Below are 23025 nucleotides of genomic sequence, written 5' to 3' on the forward strand. Positions count from 1 at the left end.
TGAACTGTTGTTTGTATGAGTGTGTAAGTTTGTGAATGTGTTTGTGTGAGTGTGTATAAAAGAGTGAGTCAGTGTGTGTGTTTGCAAAGGCTCAAGAACTCAATGATCGAGGAGAAACTTCAACCTGTACACTTTATTGGGCTACACACCGACAAAAGGACACAATTCAGCTTTTGAGGAACAACAAAACTGTTCATTACAGTACAGTGCAAACCCTAGTGCATATAGGCTTCAAGTTAGTCACGCCTGACCCCGAACCCGAGTCTGATTACAAAATAAGAGTCCAAAAACAGGGGAATTAGCAAAGCAAGGGATTCCCCTCAATATACAGTATATATAGAGCAAATAAACACACTTCCAAAAATATCTGAAACGAGTCCACACGTGACTTTTCACCTCAAAACCAAAGGGCATCATGGGTGTATTTCATTTATTTTAGACAGAATGGACACACATATTTCGGCAAACGTGAACGTGATGGGTTATAACGATCTTCGATCCCGAAGCCAGTCCATGCTCACCGTACTTTAAAAAACAAGTCATTTACCCAGCATGCCGTTCAATGCACACATTCAGTCCGCTTGTCCTTCATCGCCAAAGCATCTATTTGACCTATTCCTACAGATATACCAAGCACATAACTGTACAGTAAAGTCCATCAATCAAATCAGTAAACGGAGACACACACACGGGAGATGGAGAATGTGACGTAACGGTTTAACCCTCATCTTTCCCTCGCGGAGCCCTAAAATTGTACGTATACTTTTTTCCCAGAAAGCTTATTTTATTCCATTTTAATAATATTTTTCAATTTTTTTTTTACTTTTAAATTGCTATAATTGCTCAATAAATCATAATTTAAGCACATTCAACTTTTTCAACTTAAATTCAAAATATCTTGCACTATTCTTTTAATTCAGCTCTAAATATCTTTCATTGAGTGTCTTGGCCGACCTCATGTGGAAAAATAATAATATAACATGATATTTCATCACTAGATGGCCTTATAGCTCTACATGTGAAACTCGAAAAATTATGGTGCAAAAGTTCATTTATTTCAATAATTCAACTTAAATGGAGAAACTAATATATTATACATCTATAGTGAGATATTTCAAGCCTTTGTTGGTTATAATTTTGATGATTATGGCTTACAGATTATGAAAACCCCAAATTCAGTGAAAAGGTTTTCATAGCTGTAAGCCATAATCATCAAAATTATAACCAATAAAGGCTTGAAATATCTCACTATATAGATATATATTAGTTTCACCTTTTAAGCATCCCATTCATTCCTATGGGGGTCAAATAGTTTTGTTACGTTACTTTTTAAAATTTCGACCACAAAACTCGAATCAATATTTAGTGTGTATTCGTGGTTCAAATGCGACTAAAGTCTGATGAATTTTTCCAGGACACAATGACCCGAGGGAAGGATGAGGGTCTCTCGTTGTAAGGGTTGTACTAATCTGGTTTTAATTCACAAAAACACACGTGACAAACCCATCCGGGGTCACTTCACTACAAGCTACACCTTAACCACAATCACCTTCAAACCGTAGGAGCAAATTACACCGAAACCCCACCGCCATTCCCACACACACACACACACAACACCAAGCTGAAGAGTCCTTTATACATAAATAATGTTCACACACTTACAAAAGGTGGATCAAACGGCACGTGTTTATCGTCAACCGCCGTCTTGAGAAGTTCAACGGTATAAAGAAAGCATTAGTCTTGACAATATTGCACAATTAAACAAACAAGACATAAATAAATAAATAAACTCAACACACAAACTAATTCTCAACTCACCGTCGGAAAGGGAATCCAGGCCAAAGTAATCACCACATTAACCCAAAAACAAAGCAAAACCACTCTTTACAAAAAGACATAAGACACACACACACACACACACACACACACACACGTGCAAATACAATGTGTTTTATGCTGTAAAGGTACTAACTGTTTGAACAACACTGACTGATCCACTAAAGAATTGAAATGAAATGACCAGCGCCTTGAATTCCCTCTCTTCTGGGACTTGTCTATTCATGCTGGATTCTTCATCACTCGCCTGTTTTACTGACATCAGTCAGTCATCTCCCTGTGTCCTGCATTCCTCAAACCTACAGCTGAATTTCTAATCGGACTACAAGGTTTTCATCTAACACTGATATTCTTAGCACTGATGAGAAACCGTGTCGCACAAACTGAAACAAAGAATAGGTATGAAGTGACGTTATTGTTTTAAGACGGTAGAAAAATATCTCCTGTCGCTTGTTTGTTTGCACATGTTGAGGTGGATTAAATGTGGCTTTGAGAGCCATTACTCAAAATCACTTCACAGAAGCGTCAGCAGGGGGCAGTCACTGTCTTTTTTTGGGATGCGAGCTGATTGGCACATCTTACCCACCTATTCTTAGAAATGCATAATCAGGAAGACGGTAAAAAAAAAGTAAAATATAAAATGACATGCAGGGCAAGTACAAATAATAAATCTGGAGAAAAGAATAAAAAAAATTCACTAGAAAACATCGAGTGCTAATGAACACAGCATCAATGGTTTGACCGTTGAGCTTCTTCAGGGTCCTATCCAAATCCTATCCTACAAGACTGGATATTCAGTCCTACTATTTGTTAATAAAATACATTTTATGACTGCAAGCCAAAAAGCATCTAAATCAGATGCTAGCAATCCAACTCCAAGGGCAAAGTCCCTGGAAGTGAGTTTAGATACGAGTTTGACAAACATTAGTATCTTACGCAACAAACAAAAAATAATTAGTAACATGACAGTATGTTGTACAGCAATTGATTTTAGTGCCCAGTAGTACCGCTAACACTAGGAAAATGTGGCATTACTTCCCAGATGTAATTTTCAAGTATTAGTACTGCATCTTAAACTGGGAAAAAACAACAACAAAAGAACTAGAGAGCAAAAGGAAAGAAATGGTATTGTTGGCTAAAACGTCCCGGGCGATCACTTGAGGCGCTGCGTGACGTTAGCGAGCGCTACAGCAAAAGCTTGCACGGCAGAGAAGGGATACTGGAAGTCCAGTATGTACGCGTTCCCGTCGATCCGTCCGAACTGCATCACCTAGACGGAGCAAAATAGGCTAACGTTAGCAAACGAAGCGGCATCTAAAGCTTGTATAGAAGGCAATTCAAGGTCCTTGCACACCGAGGCCGAGATTTTCGCATGCGTTTTTCATATCTGTCATTCGGTGGCTCTGAATTGTCAAAACCCCTCTCATAACACTTGCTACGGATGCGGAATTCGCTCAAATTGAACCCGATCTGAAAGTTTAAGGTTAGGGAATTATTTTTTAACGTGCGTTTTTAAATTTAGGTGTGCAAGGACTTTAGAAAGTAGAAAAGTTGCTTGTCCGGACAAAAATTCTTCAATTTGATCAATAAATTCAATTAGATTACATTCAAACCAACATTTATTCAGACAGCTTTAATATTTCTCACATTAATCAGTTTATTCGCTTTAGTTTCTTTGTGCTGGGCAACGATTAATCGCATGCAAAATAAAAATTTGTTTAAATAATATATGTGTGTGTACATTGTAAAATTATTTGTATATATAAATACACACATGCATGTAAGAATTTTTATTTATATATAATATAAATAATGTATAAATATATATACACACACATGCAAATATTTCTTAAATACTGTACATGCATGTGTGTGTGTATATATATATATATACAAAATAATTATACAACGCACATACATATGTAAACATTAAAGGAGTAGTTCATTTTTCAAAAAACTTTTGCTGATAATTTACTCACCCCCGTGTCATCCAAGATGTCCATGTCTTTCTTTCTTCAGTCGAAAAGAAATTAAGGTTTTTGATGAAAACATTCCAGGATTTTCTCCATATAATGGACTTCAATGGGGTCCAAACGGTTCAAGGTCCAAATGAGTTTCAGTGCAAACTGTTCAAAGGGCTTTAAACGACTCCAGACGATGAATAAGGGTCTTATCAAGCGAAACGATCGCTCATTTAATAAAAAAATAACAATGTTTAAGTTTTATAAGCTCAAATGCTCGCCTTGCTCTGTTCTGTGATTCACGTTTGTGACTCTCCCGTTCGAACTTGTGCATCAAAATGAACAAATCTTTTTTCGAGTCATTTGGTTCATTCAACAACCAAAACAAACGAATTGAATCGGAAAAAGATTCGTTCATTTTGATGAATGAGTTCGAACAGGAGAGTCACGAACGTGTATCGTTGTACAGAGCAAGGCGAGCACTTGAGATTATAAAACATAAACTTTGTTATTTATTTATTAAATGAGCGATCGTTTCGCTTGATAAGACCCTTATTCATCGTCTGGTGTCGTTTAAAGCCCTTTGAACAGTTTGCACTGAAACTCATTTGGACCTTGAACCGTTTGGACCCCATTGAAGTCCATTATATGGAGAAAATCCTGGAATGTTTTCATCAAAAACCTTCGACTGAAGAAACACGGACATCTTGGATGACATGGGAGTGAGTAAATTATCAGCAAAAGTTTTTTCAAGTCTTTTCCTTTAATGTCGAGCCCTGCTATAGATGTGTTGTGTACCTGTCTCCCCTCGAGCTCAATCTGGAAGTTCTTGGCCGATTCCTGCGTGACTCTTCCTCCAAAGTCCAGCTGGTAAACCTGCGTGGCTTCGTTCCACAGAGGCTGCTTGTTTGCCATGATGTAGACGAAGCCCTGGCTCCCGAGGCCACGGTCCTCCTTCTCGTTAGCCTTCCGGCATTTGATTTCGTCCAGCTCGCATCCTCCCGCACGCAAGTTTCTTTTCGTTTTCCAGCTCTTCTTCCCGCTCTGGCTCTGGTTCATCAGCTCATCTCCGCTGATGAAAAGCTCCGGTTCGCTTTCCGAACTGTCCTGGAACTCGTTCGTAGTGGCCTTGCTTAGCTTTTTGGCTTTCAGCTGCTCTTTCTGGCCTTTTGGTTTCTTCTTGTCTCGTCCACCTAATCTCGGACTTGAGATAAGCGAGTTGAAGTCACCAAGGGCACGACCCTCTTTTTTAGACTTGTTTCCTCCTCCTTCGGTGATTGGGGGAACGTTGGCTTCATCCGTCCGACTGTTTTCCAACCGCTTTCGGTTCTTCTTCCCAAACCGATCCGCTCTTTGAGCAACCGGGCTCTCGTTGAGCGAAAGCACTTCTTGAAAGCCTTCCCCGGCTTCAGCAATAGCTTCCGGAGGACTGACCGCATTTTGGAGATCTGGAGGTGGCGAGGAAAGAGGAGGTGGTTGAGGAGGAGGAGGAGAAAGAACAGGTTTATCCAACATATGGGAAGTCTTTGGTGGAAGGGAAGGAGCAGGACCTTGAGGACTTGGCAAAGGTGGACAGGGATTATACGAACCCCATGGATGAAGAGAAATGGGCGTCACCGGTAAACTAGAACAAGTCGTCCCAGGGTACATTGGTGGAAAGCAAGCAAGGTTAGGCAAATTTGGCGGATACCCCGGCGGCAAGACCACAGCTTGATCTTGCTGGGAGAAGGGAAGAGGAGCGACCAACTCTTTGGGAGATTGGGGACGTGGAGAAGCTAACGGGGGACCGTTATACCCTGCCGACGTTGGATAGGGCAATGCAATCGGATACGCTCCTGCTTGTTGGAAAGTCGTGACATTAGGACTCGTCGGAGACTTGGGCGAGAGGACAAACGGGAGTCGGGAAACATCCAGATGTTGTGCGGGGCTGAGAACGAGTGGAGGAGGCTTGTGGGAAGGGGGAAGAGTCGGCGTACGCTCTTGAGGAACCCAGATCTCTTCCGTAGCGGATGGGTCCCATTGATACGGAGGAGGCCGTTTGACCGTCAAACTCACAACCTCGGAGTTCAGAGCCATTTGCCTTAGAGACTGACTCAACGACTCGTCCTCTGTGAAGGCGGAGTTGATGTACTCGGTTCGGTCTCGGTTTCCACTGCCACCGCTTCCGTCCATACTGAGCAAATTGTAGGAGGATTGGGAAGGCAAAGGCGAGGCACTGTTTGAGTGCACGATTACAGTGCTGTGAGGCGCACCACCCCCTGAAGGTGGGAAATCTTGTCTAATGATCGTCCCACCAGCTATTCCATTACTCCCACTGCTGGAAGCCGCACTGCTGATCCCATTATTACTACTGCACTGACTGCACGTATAAAGAGCCGTCGGTCCTCTCGGTTGGTACGAAGCGGACAAGGTATTGGCCTTAGCCTTGGAGGGAAGAGTCCTCTGGGGATCAAGCATCTGGGAGACCTTTAGCGCAGCTTCCCGACTGTTTCGCCTCAAGGTAGCGTGAATCAAACTGCTGTCCAATCTCTGGCCAGGGTTACGCCCTCCTCCAACCTGATTGGCTGGGTCAGGGTAAGGAGGCGGGTCTCCGCTTGGTATAGAGTACCTTGGCACAGTGAGACGGTTTAACGTGGCTGAGGCGTAGGGCAATTGCACCTTCTTCCCGTCAACCGTAGAGGAAGATGACGAGACCCTGAGGGTTGCAGAGCTCCCCGGGCCCTGAAGCGTGTAAACATTCTGGTTGCAAACGAGTCTCGTGCGCGGACGGCACACCTCCTCCACATTTCCACTGCTGTCAAACGTGGTGATGCGTTCGTATCCCAATGGGGTTTGGTACGGAGTTGCTTGTGCACCAGTTGGATACAGAGTCAGATCCCCTTTCTTTAGACAAACGTCCCCTGAGGATTGAGTGCTAGTGTTGCTGCCCGATGAGGCAGAGGCTGAAACCGTGCCAGGGTACGGCGGAGGCGGGTTCATTTTGCTAATCTCGAGAGGGGCGGTAAAAACCACTGCATCACCCTCAGCCAGTTGTGGGGCAGAACGAGTCGTTTTGATTTTAAGCAGGAGCTCGTGCTCCACCCGCTCTGTACTGTGCTCTGCTGAGGGGGGGGCGACTTGTATTGTAGTTTGGGGAAGTTGAATGACTGGGCATGATGGTTGACCTGAGGGCAAAGTTGGAACGGGGATTTGGATCTGAGGCGGTGGCGGCTGCTGCTGCTGTTGTTGTTGTTGTTGCAACTGCTGCTGCATTTGCTGGTGCTGTAGCTGAAGTTGCATTTGCATGTGTTGCTGTTGGATCTGATGCTGAAGCTGTTGCTGCATCTGCTGTTGCTGCTGCATCTGTTGGATTTGCTGCTGCATGTGTTGCTGCTGCTGTTGTTGCATGTGCTGATGCTGCAGTAACTGTTGCTGCTGCAGCTGATATTGTTGAAGCTGTTGCTGTAGCTGCTGTTGTTGATAATGTTGTTGCAACTGATGTTGTTGTTGTTGTTGCGATTGCTGCTGCTGCTGGGATTGCACAACTAAAAGCCGACCAACATCCATTCCTCCAAATATTACCTGTCCAGGACTAGAATACCGCGCAGGAACGCTATATTGAGCCGTGAGCACATTGTCCTGCTGTCCTTGGTCTGAAACTCCAGGTGGCGCCACAGTTGAAGTCGGACTGGATAACACATCCAACTGGACGTTCTGATTGGCTAGTAGGGATTGGACTAGCCCGATGCTTTGTGTTGGGGACATGGCTTGGGCAGGGCTGTGTATGGGGGCAATAGGTATGTTGACAGTGCAAGTTGGATTATCATCGGTGATTCCTGATGCTCCCGTGACCGGCAGGTCATCCTCATCCTCACTGAAGACATTAGGACTAAACATAGGTAGGTTAATGTATTCCACTGAGATCTTCCTCACCTCAGGGAGGTATATGGTCATCTGTCTGGGCTGGAGGTGAAGCAAACTAGTCTTGTAGATAACTAGTAAGACGGGAAATATATATTAAATTAGGCAAGGTGGGATGTATAAGTAAATTGTATAATCCACTAGGGGTGTAACGATACTCTCACGTCACGATATTATTGCGATACACCAAGACATATGATAAAAGGTAAAAAGCTAAATTTAGTGGACTTTGATGCTGGAAACCCAATGTACAGGGACACCAGAATAAAAACATTAACGATTCTAAAGCTGAAAAAAAAACAGGATTATTTTAGTCGAATATACTTGCGCTCTCTGTCACTGACTAGATATATTTAAAATAATTTGCAGGCCAATTTTTACTGGTAAAATCAGACATTTGGCATTACATTAGTATACATAATAATAGTTTAATGTAGTACTTTTTTTTCATCACACTAATTTATACATACATTATTGTCGCAGTTTTGTATTGCGATGTATATCATGACACGATCTATTGTTACACCCCTAATAACCACAAATCTCATCTTGTGGTTCATATTACTGGAAAAATACAATACCTGCACCAAGATTTGCAGGCAAAAATGCTGCAAGCCCCACAATTTTGAACTTTGTTCCCCATATGTTAGACGTAACTTGCGCGAGATAATTGTGCTACAAAGCAAGGAGACATAAACATTAAGAGGGAAACATTCATATAGAGATGTGGTGTATGACTAAACAAAAAATGCAGTACCTGTGTGATGTCATCTAGGGGAAACTCTCGCCGAGTCAGACTCGGAGAGCCAATGGAGGGCTTGCGGATGGGTAACCGTGGCGATCGGGATATTTCCTGTGTGGTTCGGGAGATTTTGGGGGACTTGCGGGGATCTATATTTATCCTGTTGGTAAAGGGACACACTAAGTCTCTACAGAGAAGGTGGCAAACGAAGAAAAGAGTTCAAGGTGAGTTTGTAGCAGCATGCAGTACAACAGTGTTTCTTATGCAATTCTGAAGCTTCACGCTACTCAGATACACTTGATTTTAGGAAAGCAGGATTTAGTTATTGTTACAAGTGATTGCAAATGATCATGTTTTTGCATCTCAATGCATTATCAATTAGCCATATACAAGTTAAAGTCCCCCTGTGGTGTAAACCCAGCGTTTAATGTTGTTTATGTGGTGTTTTTAATACGCTTTAAGACAAACCATATGCAAGTTCATGAGTGGACAGCACTGCTGAGTATTTCCTCCTTAAAACGGCAGTGAACCAAAAAAAACAAACGTTTGAAATCCCTGGTGTTTCTGACGTCACAAACGAACTTGTAACCAATCAGATCAACGTGTGATCAAGTGAGTGGAGGCGGGCTCATTTGCATATTCATAGAACCGCGCATACTAAATGAGGGACGAGTTGCACTCAAGCTATTTTAAGGCGTGAAGACTAAATGTGACATTTTGGTGATCAAAGATGAGTTTAAAGGAGATAATCATTGACTACAGGGGGACTTTAAGAAAAGAAATACAGTCCAACAATGATCTCACAAATCATGCATTACCTGGGAAGTTTGGGAGACTTGCTCCCTCTGGAGATCTTTGGTGATTTCTTTCCGACCCAATCATCGTTGAGCTCAATGTCACTGGAATCTGAGCAATTGCAGCTGTCAATCATGGAGGGGATGAAGTTGTTGCCATACACTTCATCTGTGATAAAGAAACAATAAGGCTTTTTTTTCTCTCCTTACTTTATTTTGATTTTCTCCACATAAACAAAATGCATCACACAATTACAGATACCAATGCAATATCACATTCAGTATAAGAATTCCACACGTCTTGTAAATGAAAAGGGGCATTTTGGTCAAAACCAGCCACGTGTACTTGTATAAACGCACCTGTTTTCCCATCGGTCTTTGGGTCCATGATGACGAATTCAGGGCGAAGTTTGCTGATCCTCCGGCCTTTCAGAATAGGAACAAGCCCTCCTAGATACTCCAGATATAGAGTGTAGCATGGGCCGCCGACCTCAGGGTTGTCCTCGGTGCGCTTCATGGTGCAGTGCAAACGCTCGTTACCCGTTGTTGGATAACTAACAAAGTCTCGCATGTTGTTGGGATCTGGGATGGGAGGCTAAAGGGAGGAAAACAAAGACAGATGGGAAACATTCTTTATGCATAACTATTATATATATGCATAACGAATAGAATTATAATTCTGCATAATTTACTGTTATTACTATGGTAAGTACATGTAACAAGGACTCCTTGAATCCGAGGATGTCCTTGAAATACAGAATGAACTACTCAACCTTAAAACAGGCACAATTATCTGCCAATGGGGTTTCGGTTTCAATGAACAGTATTTTTGTTACCCCGTTGGCAGATAATTTAGCTTTTGTCAGCATCGACTCTCTTAATTTTGATAATTCACCTGGAAAACAGGACATGATTTCTTATGTCATTTCACTTATCTGGTAAAAGCAGAATTTTTTGATATTTGCACCGGAAACAAGAGCATTTGTTGCAGTGCAGGAACTGTAAAGTGCGAGGGATGTTCAGTTTGCACCTTGACGGTGGGAGCGAAGGCAGAAGACACGTATGTGCTGAGGCGAGAGGGCATGCTGAGCTTGGCCACGTCCTTCTCCTCGTGAACCGCACTGGCGATGGCCTTTTGGCACAGCATCTGCAGGCTGGCGACTCGGTGTTCGACTCGAAGCACGTACAGCGCCGGGCCACAAGCCAGAAACAGACGCGAGTCTCGATGGCCCCAACACAGCGTACTGATCGGCCTCTGGATACACATGAGCATACGGTCAACACTAAAATAACGCAGCAGAATCATCTCTGATTATTCAGCATTTTGAATGAATCGGTTGAGTCAAAGAATCAATGACTTGCTCATAAACAACTGCCTTCTTGTTCCTGAACGAATCAATCGATTGATTACGTTGGAGGTCAAATTTCACTCAGCTTTTGTATTAGAAACAAGTCTTTCTCCTTCAGAGTTTTTTCTTGGTAATTATATGTGAAATGTGAGATGTTTTACTATCGTCAGTGTAAAGGGTGTGTGTGTGTTGATAAGAGCAAACGCTCACCTGAGCAGGTGTTTCCAGTGAATAAATGTTTTCACCACTAACATTGTAAAACTTAACAATGGCATTTCGGGTCATTTGGGAAGGGTCAGAGGTCATTACGAGTCTCTCCATCCCAGTAACAGCCAGCAAGTCGCCCTGAGAGCACCACTGCACGACCACATCTGACACACACACATCACACACATTACTTTTGGACAGAAAAGAGTACTTTATACATCATCTTATCATCAGTAAAAACATTTAAAGTGCCCCTTTCATGCAGTTGTGAACGTGAAAGGTTGGAACGTCAAAGATTCAAAAGCTCAAATAAAGCTTATTGTCGATTCTGATCTGTTGAAACGGGTCAGTAATTCCAGTCTCCCGCCTCTGGTCCTGATTGGCTGAGCAGCGTCTCTTAGCTCCGCCCTCAAACACTGTAGTGTATCTGAGACGGGGAGAGTACGGTGAAACCCACGCCATCGTTACTGTTCGTATCACTGTGATCAAGAGCTGAGAGTCAGATATGATAATGAGCCTTTCTGACCAATCACAGCAGAGCAGCTCTCAGAGAGGCGGAGCTTAGAGAGACGAAGCGTTTCACACACTGAGAGGAAATGAGGGTGAGATTATTAGAAAATTCACGTGTTTTTTGGTCTCGGATGGATGTAAACACTGTAGGACTCCGAAACACAATTAAGAACCTTTAAAATAGCAAAATAGGGGCACTTTAATAAAATAGCAACAACGATCCTTCACACATATATATATATATATATATATATATACACACCATCAGTAATGATTTCCCAAGTCTAAAAACACTCGACGGGAAATCAATTTGCATTTTAATAGATTCATTCTGTTCTCTTACACAGTAAAATAATGAAAGCAATGATGCAAATATAAGTTCTGCAGTAAAGCGACTCTACGGAAGACTAGATAAATAGATGAAGAACCTTTGAGGCCAGTGCGTATCACCGTGGGCGAGAGGTCATCGTAGTTGTTCATCAGACTGATGTCTCCCGACGTGAAGCAGACGGTCAACACCGGCTTCAGACTGTGACCTGCGGAGGAAAGCCTGTTTCAGGGGTCGTTTCCTTCGCAATGTGTTGGTTTTAATGTTTTTAGTGTTCATTTATGGGTTAGTGTTACTAACTAGGGATGCACAGACTGTGACCTGCGGAGGAAAGGGGTTTAAGGGTCGTTTCCTTCTGATTGTGATGTTTTCTGTTTAAGTAAATGGTAACACTTTACTAAAAAGGTTCATTAGTTAACATGAACTGCATGTATACAGAATTTATTAATCGTTGTTAATGTTAATTTCAACATTTACTAATACTTTATTAGGATTAGTGAACTAACATGTGTATTTTTATGATCTAATATTAATAAAGATTAATAAATACCATACAGTAACAAACGTACTCATGGTTAGTAGGGATGGGCGATTAATCACATCCAAAATAAAAGTTTGTGTTCACGTAATATATGTTTGTAGTGTGTATAATTAATTTGTATATATAAATACCCACACATGTATGTGTATATTTAAGAAAAATGTGCTATTAATATATCAAATATTTATATTTTATATAATATTAATTATGTATAAATATATATAAAGTTAAGTATATACATGCAAATATTTCTTAAATATAAACATGCATGTGTGTGTATTTATATATACAAATTAATTATACACACTACACACACAAATATTATGTAAACATAAACTTTTATTTTGGATGCGATTAATCGCTGCCCATCCCTATTAGTTACTAATGTTAACCTTTATGTAAAGTGTAAATAAAGAAATGTTAATCACACAGACAGGGTTATTATTGTTAACTAGGGATGCACCGGTCTATAAAACTAAAAGCTACTTTAAATTATTAATAAATCTAAAATCGCAGTTGTACATCTGCATTATTTACAAGGGAACCTACAGCCTGAAGAAGACTAGAACATTATTGCTCTAATGGTTTGTTTTATATGCTTGTAATAAACGAAAAGGCCGTACGATGATAAATCTCGTCCCTCGACTGCATTTTAACACTCCCAGCATGAGCTCAAAATCAATATGCGTCCCGAGACGAGCTGTAAAAATAGATTATTCAGTGACTAAAGCCGGACACTTTAACCACGATCAGACCGTCTGAGACTAATTTAGCAAATCCTAAAAGATTCCTCAGATCCTTCGAAGCCTTTTATCGTTAGTTTGACGTGTTCGCCGACAGCTGATTAATGCAGTATGCAGTCCTGCAGTGTGACTTCTGTGTCTTTGTTTTTAAAGGGGTGGTATAAAGCAGTTTGTCACAAGATGTAAAATAAGTCTCTGATGAGTGTGTGTGTGTGTGAATTTTTAGCTCAAAATACCCCGCAGATATATATGTAGCATGTTAAAATCGTCACTTTTTGAGTGTGAGCAAAAACACAATTGTTGTGTGTGTGTCCCTTTAAATGCAAATGAGCTGCTGCTCCCGGCACAGGGGGCGGAGCTACAACAGCTCGTGTGTGTTTGCCGCTTTACCTCACACAGACACACACTGAACTTTTCAAAAAACGTTTAGCCTTCTATGTTCAAACCGTTTATAGCAGAGGGGGCGGAGCTTCAGATTCTAGAGAGCTTTTGATTGGACAGAAGTGGTGACGTCATAAGCTTTGAATGCTTATATCTGCTAAATGCGCATTTTGTCATTATTTTGGAGTACAGCAGCTTATTCATCACATTCCGGCTAACATATCGATCCTAAAGCTAGAAAAAGTAAATTTAGATTTCAGGGTCGTTACCCTGCAGAGGTGTGTGATCATCAGAGTCCGTGTCGCTCTCGCTGCTGTCCTCCACGAGGAAGCTGGGACAGTTCCAGGCCATGCTGGCGATGCCCTCGGCCTCGTGGAGGAGGATATGAGCCAACATGCGGCCGTGACAGTCCATGACGATCACCTGACCGTCCGCCGTGCCGAACAACACCTGAGGAGAAACACAGCTACAGTTGCAAAGACTGATTCGACACACCGTTTTGGAGAATAAATGTGTATTAAATCAAATCTAGAAAAATAAAAACAGGCAATAATAGCGAATTTATGAAAAAAAAAACATTTAATTGATTGGGCCATTTCATTTTACAATGTTGTTAGTAAAAAAAGTCAATAGAGACATTTTGATAATAAAAATTGAGTTTAACCATGAAAAACGTAATTCACAGAAATTAAATCAGAAAACAGAATTCGGGAAAAAATTAAATATGAAATTTGAATAGGGCCCAAAAATGTAATTTTCGTTAAGCTTATAATAAATTGCTGTTAAACTGAATGAATTGCATGATTTCAATTTATTAAACGTGCATTTTGATTATTAAAACTGAATTAAACATACACATATATGTATAGCAGATTTCATAGGGTGCTATTTTTATGTTTATAACTTTTATTAATAAATTAAATTGACGTTAAATAGCATAAGTTTCATGATTTTAATTATTTAGACATGCTTTTTGATTAATTAAACTGTTGTTAAATTGCATGTCTTTTATTAATTAAATTGTTGTTAAATTGCATAAGTTGTATGATTTTAATTCAACATGTTTTTTGATTAATTCAATTGTTGTTAAGTTGCATAATTTTAATTAATTAGACGTGCTTTTTGATTCATTTTAAATGCATTATAAAATGGAATCCAGAAACATTCAAACAGAATCAAATAAAAAAATGTGTTTTGGGGGGTAAATAAAGCAGATTTTGTTCAATGAGCCCTACTGAGAGGTCAGAGGTCGTCCGTTACCTGCTGGTCGTCGGGGGTCCAGATCCCACATGTGATCTGACTCTCCAGGTTGATTTCAGAGGACCAGTGGCGCTGCCCGCTCACCGACCCGACCAGCACGAACCCGTCCCGGTAGGAGATCAGCGCCTGCGTGCCGTCATGTGACCAGGTGAAGTCACTCACCTGCGCAGGAACAGTCAACACACCTTTATATTATTCACACAGCGCAGATCGCTTCAGAGATAACAGCAAAATAATGTTTGTGTCAGTCCAGCTTGAGTAAGCTTCATTTTTGTTGTAAAAAGTTATTAATTTAGTTCATTTATATATATATAATGTATATGTGTAGCCGCTCTGGAGAAAACCGTGAGGTCACTGTTTATCACTAATTTATCACCAATTCGCAAGGACCCGCCCCCTTTAGTTACTGTTGCTATGTCCAACAAGCCACGCCTCTCACACATAAACGTGAAGGTGAGCTGGATGATGGTCTTGGCCTCACCTGCGCTCCTCGGTCATTGACCAGCTCGACAGACCAGCGGCCCTCGTACTGGATCCACACGAAGATCCCCCCGTCCGTGTCACAGGTCGCCAGCTTCTGGAAGGGTTCGTTCCACCTCACCAACACCACCTACGAGACAACAGCCCGTTCACCACCAGAGGAAACACACAACCCTCCCAAACATAGTCAGACATCGAAATCAGACCGTTGAGACTCTGACTATCTTAAGTGGGACTACACTGCAGTGCATTCTGGGTAAAATAAGGCACTTTTCAAAAAACATGGCGGATCGAGAAAGCGCATTAACCCGCCCAATTTTGTTATGCAGAGCTATGCATTTATGTTAAATATTTAAATCCCAGCCAATGAATGTATATATAAATAAGCGCATAAAAAAAATGTATTTATATTAAGTGATCGACCGATGTGACTGTGAGAAACACTAATTCACAAACCAGGGTTCACTACTTTTTGGGGTTTAAGGAGTGATCACACTGATCACACAATATCTTGAGTACTTAAGTACTCATATTACAGATGTAAGGTATCCAAAACACAACATTTTTTTCAACATATTGTTCAATAAATATTTTATAATATAATGTTGGTGTACTAAAAATAAAATCTCATATATATTGTATTTAAGTAAGTCAAGCACCTCTCTGTAAATATGACTGTTTTCAAGGCTTTTCCAGGACTTGCATTTCTTTAAGCACCTTGTATGAACCCTGACACACACACACACACACACACACACTGCGTGTGAGCAATCCCATAATGCCAGAGACGCAGGTAAAAACACATGGGTCTATATTGAGATCAGAGTGGTTCTGTTGAAGATAAGAGCTGGGATTACAGCAGAAAGCACAGTAATCTCCTGCTTTATTAACACACCACCGTGTGTTACACACGTCACGTTCATCAGACCCTCACGTCACGATCCGACACCACATTACTGCGATACTCCGAGACACATGATACAAGATCAACAAAAAATGTCCTGTTGGTTAAAATGCTAAATTTGATTTTACATAGTGTGTGTGTGTGTGTGTGTGTGTGAATGAATAGACTAGGACCCAATGAACAATAGAGACGCCAGAATAACAATATTCATGATCCCGAAGCTGAAAATATCATTATTTTAGACGAATGCTTGCACTCTTTCACTGCGTACATTTATTTACAATAATGTATAGGCCACTTTTACTGTAACAACACATGTGGCATTATCAGGACACACTAACATACATCATGTGTGTGACCTACAACACAGAAGCGCTGCGCTTTACAGAAACTGAATTGTTGGAACCCGTATTTAATGCATGAAGACTTCCTGTCCAGCAACACATTCTCTCTGTGACCTCAGACGCGACCCATGATCTGCTTACATAAGGTGGACTTAACTTGTAACAGGCCGAAAACATGAGTCATCCAAACACGAGTCGGCCCAAACATGCATCTGTTATTTTTCCTTCTTCAGTGGAACATGAAGTCTGATGGAAATGCTTTAAGATCCTTCGATTGGGTTGTTTCTCATCGTCTGCTTTCAATGCATTCAAAATAGCAGCGTAAATATGGATGTCAAATGGTTTTGAAAACACAAAAGCATGTTGGAGAAAATATGCATTGCATTATTAAACATTAATCATTATTGCATTATTAAATTTGTGGAAGCGAATTTGTAAAGCCCGTTGTTGGAAGTGAAATCTGAAAGGTTAATATATGGATTATGGAATTTGTATTAATGAAAAGAACGTGTGTGAAATGAAATATTCACAGCCTAAATGAATTCAGCCCATTAAACTGCAAGCATGGGTAATGCAGTAGTGCAATTCAACAAGCTTTTTGTTTTCAAAAACATTCCATAAACAGGAGAAAAGGAGCTCAAATTATCACATATTTTAAAAACATAAATAAAAGTTCACATTGTGTGCCTTAAACAGGCCGCTAACTAGATCAGCTAATATTCCCTGTCTCCCAAACTACTATTTTTAGAGGCATTTGGCCTCACTTTACACATAAAGTATGAAAGAGTGTGTGTGTGTGTGCGTGTGAATACGTTTCATATGAGAGGCAGATGTCGAGACGCTTTAAGATGCTTCAAGGTTAAGAATCCCAACAGAGAACAGATTACAGCCGCTTTATTTTTACCCACATCTATTCTCTGCTCTCTTTATACGTGATGAACACGTGCATGGTGAAAGAAAGCGCTTTACGATCAAACATTGACTGTTCGTTTAGAAAGTGTTTTTGCATTCAAAACACAAGAGGAACAGAGAAATGCAACGGCTCAAGAAGACGTGTTTGTAAAAGTTGAACTTTTTTATCTTGGAAAAAACTAAATAAAAAAAACGCACTCACTGTTACACTTTATATTAAGGTTTCATGGTCAGTGTAATTATATACGTGTTTCCCGAGCTTCTTTATATTCCTCAGATTTGTATCAATTAACAGAAATGTTAAGAGTTTTAAGTTCTCAAAAATAATAACCCAAATTCCAGCCTACACTAAAATAATAAAAGCATAAATGTAGCTTCATTTACATGTGACCACCACCCTGCATATTTGGGTCACGAATGTCCATTTGATGTCCATTTCAATTTATATACAGTATATGTTGTATTTTAATTACTTTAACTATAATGAGTTTGCACTGAACGTTTTCTGGATTCTGATTGGCAGTTGCCATGACGACTGTGGCGCACACTGTTTTGTCTCACTCACTCACATTTATGTTATTAAAAGTTAATAAAAATGATTAATGAATGAGGGATCGTCGTTTTTATAATAATTCTTGGTTTTATGTTGCTATACTGTAATTTGAGGGGATTTTTTGAAATACTGCAGGATCAAATGATCAGTACACAGATCAAACCGAACGCAGAGATACAGAGATCTCATCCCTCATAACCCGACAGATCTCGTTACCCAGAGTCATCAGCCGGCTGTCAGGAAGGAGAATTAAACCATGATTGATTTCACACCCATTACCCATGATTCAACGGCTTGGCGAACGCGAGAGCATTTCCTATTCATGAGGCGTTTTATGATTCACTCGACACGTTTCTTAAAGATAAAGCCCCACCGAAGTGCCTTGAAACGAGCGGCATTATTCGGTGTCAAGATGTAATTTCCACGGGAACAGGAAGAGGGCGGGGCATATCAAACAGCTCCTCCCCCTTTTTTGAAATGGCCAATAGCGTTTCGTTTATATCACAGCTCGCCCTTGAGATCGTTAAAGACAGTTTCCTCCATATCGCTTTAAAAAACAGCGTTCTGTCCAAATCCAAAGATCTGATCCGTTTTCTGGTCCGCGTCGCCTCGATCACGTGACACTAGCGTGCCGTGAACACTGTCTGAATCGCACTTTACTTGAGTATTATTTAGTGTGGAAACTTATTACTTTAACTACACTACGTTTGAAAGACAAATAACATATTTTTATTTTTACTCCACCACGCTTCTGTCGATATCCTCGAGTAGAAAGTTGGAATGAAAGTACTGTACATATTACAAACAACAACGCAACAATAATAAAACTATGCATTGACATACTATTCACTTTTGATACTTTTAAAAACGAGCACTTTTGTACTTCAGCGTCTATTTTAACGAAGGGGCGGAGCTTCAGATTCTAGAGAGGATTTGATTGGACAGAAAATCTGATGAGAAGCCAAAGTACAACATGATGATGTCATCAAAACCACTGATCCGGAAGTGAGAGACTAAGTTTGAATGCTTATATCTTCTGAAATGTGAATGTCGTCATTGTTTTGGAGTGAATAGATAACATATTTATACTAAAAGACAAAAACATATAATATGTTGTGTGTTTTAGCAAGGCTCTCTCACCTTTTTGACCAATGACTTTTAATTTAAATTCCTTCCTTTTAAAGGCCTTTTCTATATGCAATTTTAATGCAAATTAGAATTTGAAGAATTTTTTTATTTTAACCATGCAAACATACGCAAAAATAAAAAGTCATATTCACACGAGATCCACCAATATGAGAGAGCTGAAACATTTCCATTCCCTTTTTTCTTGTTTTTCAATGCCTTTTTCCCAAATCTGGCCACAGGAAACCTGAATCTGGAGCCCTACCTCACTATTGTGTCCCCTCAGGTTGAAGTTGATGCGCTGTGGGGTGGTCCGGTCTCTCCTGCAGTGGCTGGAGGTGAACGTGACGCCCACGACGCCCCTGCCGTTCCCCGTGGCGAGCCAGCCTTCCTCATAATAGCGTCTCCTGCACACGGGCTTCTCCTTCTCGCTCCGGGGAACGCGACCCTTCCAGGACAGGCACAAGATGTTGGAGTCGCTGCACAGGACGGGACCGTTCTCCACTGCGGCGAACATGTCTGCACGGTCGGATTCACGCAAATCCACGAAGTCACCCGGCTCACCGGCGGGTCCTTGGGGTCCAGGTGAGAGCGGCGGCCTGTTTACAACCAAGTTCGGCCCGAATGCATCCGCAAAACTGCATAAAACTACTAACAAGGCACATATATTATCATGCTGACAGGCAAACACAAGCGCCCGGATCTCCGGGCAGGAATTCACCTGTGTGTCCGACTCCCAGCAACAAAGAGGTTGAAAATATCCCAGTCTCAAAGAAAACTTTCCCCTCCTTCAGGCTCGCAGCTTAACCTCATGATGTCATTACGCACGATGCCCTGTTCGCGGTGACGTCACCGACGGATGAAAACGCTCCGGTCCTCGTGCTCGTGGTGGCAGCAGCGCGCGCACGGGATTCTCCAGCGCGTGTCGTCATCGCATCAGAGGAGCCACCGGCCAATCAGCGTCGGGGATTCCTTTGTAGAGGACAACGGCAGACACATAAACACAATTAGCGATTCAGAATCAATTCAGCACAATTAATCATGACGATGACGAGCATCGTTTACAACGTAAAAGTCTCGAATGGTTATCAGTTTAAACTCAAAACCTGAATATGTTAGGTATGCAGAAATACTTTCTTAGAGGAATAAATGGCGGTTTAATTCCGTAGAATTTCGAAAAAAAATCCCCTGAAATTACAGTATAGCAACACAAAACGAAGAATTAAAGAAATATCTTATAAAACGACCCCTCATTCATGGCTCTAGTTCACAAGTAAACACCACAAATGCTGCATCTTTTAACTGCTTTATGAGAGATGCAACAAAACAACACAAATGTTTTGAGAATCAAGTATGTATTAAACGATCCTGATGAACTCGAGAACATAAAACCTACATGAACACACAATACGTACTTGTTAGATTTAACAGCTGACACTTCTGAGAAATCTGTCTAGATGCAATCTCTACATGTACTCGGTCGATTCGTCTAGTAAAACGCTTTTGTGATCATCCCGTTGGTCAATAAAACCCTCTTTGCTGCATTTCTGCGTCTCTGGCTTTTGTTAGCTCGGCAGCTACACTCACTTCGCGCGCTCCCTCACTGTTTTTCCACTATAAAACACAATAGCAGGATGAGCTAGAAGAACGGAACCGGGTTAGGGATGATACCGAAACCCAAAAGAAAGCCGTGGCTATCTTTACCTGTGAGTGTGGATGTGAGAAGAGTGTGTTTTTAGCGATGCTGTCTCTGACTCTGATGATGCCTGGGCCGCTGCACTGGGTCACGTGACCACCATATGATCACATATATTTTCCCCTCAGTGATTTATTTCCAGAACGTGTTAAACTAATATAACAAAAAAAAAAATATTCAAAGTGAATATCGTGTCTCATAATTTTATTCATTTAGTTTTTTTGGTTGCAGATTTATATTTCAATAAAAATAAGCAAGAACAAGAGGCGAATGGAAAAACTAAACAAAAAAAAATACTATTTTCTTAAAATTACTTTAATACGGGGTGTTTTCATAGCTTTTTATTGAAGGAAATTCCTCATAATGAATTATAAATCGAAATGCTTCATAAGTGTTTTATTACTGCGCGTTCATCTAACATTGATCAGGGAGCATGCTACAAAACCTAAACTTATTTTTCTTTTATTTATTTCGGTGTTTTCAATGTGATTGTAATCAAAATGTTCATGTTCATTATCAATGAAAATTAATTATGTGGGTTGAAAATTGAAATAAACTAATTGTCAATAAAGTGTTTTAGCGATTTAGTTAATCTGTCACAATAAATCATTACACGTAATAAAATACATGAACTAGTTTTTAATCAAGTGTTTTAGTTTGTTTGTAAAAGTGTCTAATCTATTCCCTGACTTTAGGGGCACCCTTTCCCGCGTCCGTGTTTTGACGTCACTTCCTTCCCCCGTCGAGGCAGAAAACATGGCGGCTTCCATGGCGAGTGTCCTGTCAAAGACCATCAACAGACACTTCTTACAGGTACTGCGGACTCTCTCACACGGGTTATCTGTCTCTTTGTTACTACATGAGCGCAGTTGTTTACTCTTCTTTGTTCTGTGTCACAGGCTGTCGCAGCACAGCGTCAAACACGGTCAGTTTCACACTCATCTCTTTTAAAGAGTTACACCCCATTGTATAGAAATTAAACATAATTTAGTGGCATAAATGTTTGTTTGTTTCAGGTTGATCAACACATCGCCGTCTCCTGTCGTGAGTAACTGTAATTCGCCTAATGTTTGATATGAGTGTGATTTAAGTCGAAGTTCAGTGTTTGTGGCATGTGAATGTGTAAGCATGTATATTTGATTGACAGGTGTCAGAGGAGCCAGACACTCTCTATCAGAGGCTGTCAGTGGAGGTCAAAGGTCACGATAGGTCAGTTCTGGACAGTTATGAGTTTTTCGCGACTCTGGCCGCTCGAGAGCTCGGACTCACCCTGGAGAAAGTGTGAGTATTACCGAGCTGAACTCATTTATATTATATATATATATATATATATATATATGATGCTGTTGAAGCGAGGGCTGGACGTGTTGTCCTGTGTCCAGGTTCGAGCCGCCCAAACACATCGATAAGCTCACCCTGCTGAAGTCCGTTCACATCTTCAAGAAGCACAGAGCCCAGTACGAGATGAGGACACACCGGCGGCTCATCCAGGTGAACCGCACTTCTGTACCGACCCGAGTGTGTTCACACACACACAACACACTCTTTCCTTGAGCGTAACTTAAAAAGAATCGTATGTTCATTAGAAAGTTTTCAGTGATGGGATTATATTTATAAAATTTGCATTTACAGGCTATAATATATATAAAAAATATTATTATATATATAATTTTATATTTATTATATGACTGTGATATACATGAAATATATATAAAAATAATTTTATACAAAATTATAAGTGTGTGTAAGTATATATATATATATATACACACACACAGACACTGTTATATATATGTAACACGTGTGTGTGTGTGTATAATTTTTTTTATTACATACAGGCTATATATTAAGTTAGGGTTTATTTGTACGTGTGTATGTGTATAATAATAATATAATAATAAAAAAAAAATCTCTACTCTTCCAATGCCGGGTCATTTCAACATCTTTGTGACTTGCAGATTTCAGGAATAACGGGATCAAGCGCGCGGGTTTATCTGGAGTATATCCAGCGTAATCTGCCGGAGGGCGTCGCCATGGAGATCACCAAGGTAACGACATCACACACACACACTGTACAAACAGACCAGTGCCATATTACAAATGTGTGTGAGCTGATACAGCGTGTCTCGTTCTCGATAGACTGCGATTGAGAAGATCCCGGAGCACATCCAGAAGCCACTGTGGGACGAACACAACCAATGAGGAACGAGCGGAGACTCACGCGATTCTCTGATTGAACACTGATGCTGCATATTATGTCAAAATACATATATTTGAACAATTTAACTGTGTACCATAAGTGTATTTCCTTTTTTATTTCAGTGTTGTCCTGTAGACACCAGCTAACCTTCTCTCTCAACATGGTTATGATGTATTTTTCCATCTGTTATTTATTGTTAGTGCTGGGCAACGATTAATCACATCCAAAATAAACGTTTGTTTACACAATATGTGTTTGT

At 40.7% G+C, this 23025-nt stretch overlaps 2 protein-coding genes across 5 annotated transcripts; one reads left to right on the top strand and one right to left on the bottom strand.

Moving 5' to 3' along the window:
* Positions 1–113: 113 nt before the first annotated feature.
* On the bottom strand, positions 114–20681 carry tulp4a (TUB like protein 4a). Of its 4 annotated transcripts, none has more exons than XM_089126665.1 (15): positions 20575–20681; positions 19592–19842; positions 19136–19469; positions 15034–15162; positions 14553–14714; positions 13562–13742; positions 11728–11835; positions 10793–10953; positions 10264–10488; positions 9594–9828; positions 9258–9402; positions 8455–8626; positions 8279–8372; positions 4596–7771; positions 114–3106 (listed from the first exon to the last, which is right to left on the bottom strand). In XM_089126665.1, exons 3-15 carry the CDS (start codon positions 19385–19387, stop codon positions 2990–2992), a joined length of 5157 nt encoding a protein of 1718 aa, XP_088982791.1. In that variant the 5' UTR covers positions 19388–19469; positions 19592–19842; positions 20575–20681; the 3' UTR covers positions 114–2989. The 4 variants fall into 4 exon arrangements, with proteins under 4 accessions (XP_088982791.1, XP_039516452.2, XP_039516451.2 ...); XM_039660518.2 differs by having other exon boundaries at positions 19136–19518; XM_039660517.2 differs by adding an exon at positions 20286–20484 and having other exon boundaries at positions 19136–19842; positions 20575–20676.
* A 566-nt stretch (positions 20682–21247) lies between these two features.
* On the top strand, positions 21248–23014 carry mrps10 (mitochondrial ribosomal protein S10). Its single transcript, XM_039660532.2, has 7 exons — positions 21248–21379; positions 21466–21491; positions 21583–21610; positions 21714–21847; positions 21949–22057; positions 22525–22614; positions 22706–23014. The coding sequence occupies exons 1-7, from the start codon at positions 21323–21325 to the stop codon at positions 22766–22768; spliced, it is 507 nt and encodes a 168-aa protein (XP_039516466.2). The 5' UTR covers positions 21248–21322; the 3' UTR covers positions 22769–23014.
* The last annotated feature ends 11 nt before the right edge of the window (positions 23015–23025 follow it).

This window comes from Pimephales promelas, chromosome 24, assembly GCF_988280905.1.
Source record: "Pimephales promelas chromosome 24, fPimPro1.hap1.1, whole genome shotgun sequence".
Classification (NCBI taxonomy): domain Eukaryota; kingdom Metazoa; phylum Chordata; class Actinopteri; order Cypriniformes; family Leuciscidae; genus Pimephales; species Pimephales promelas.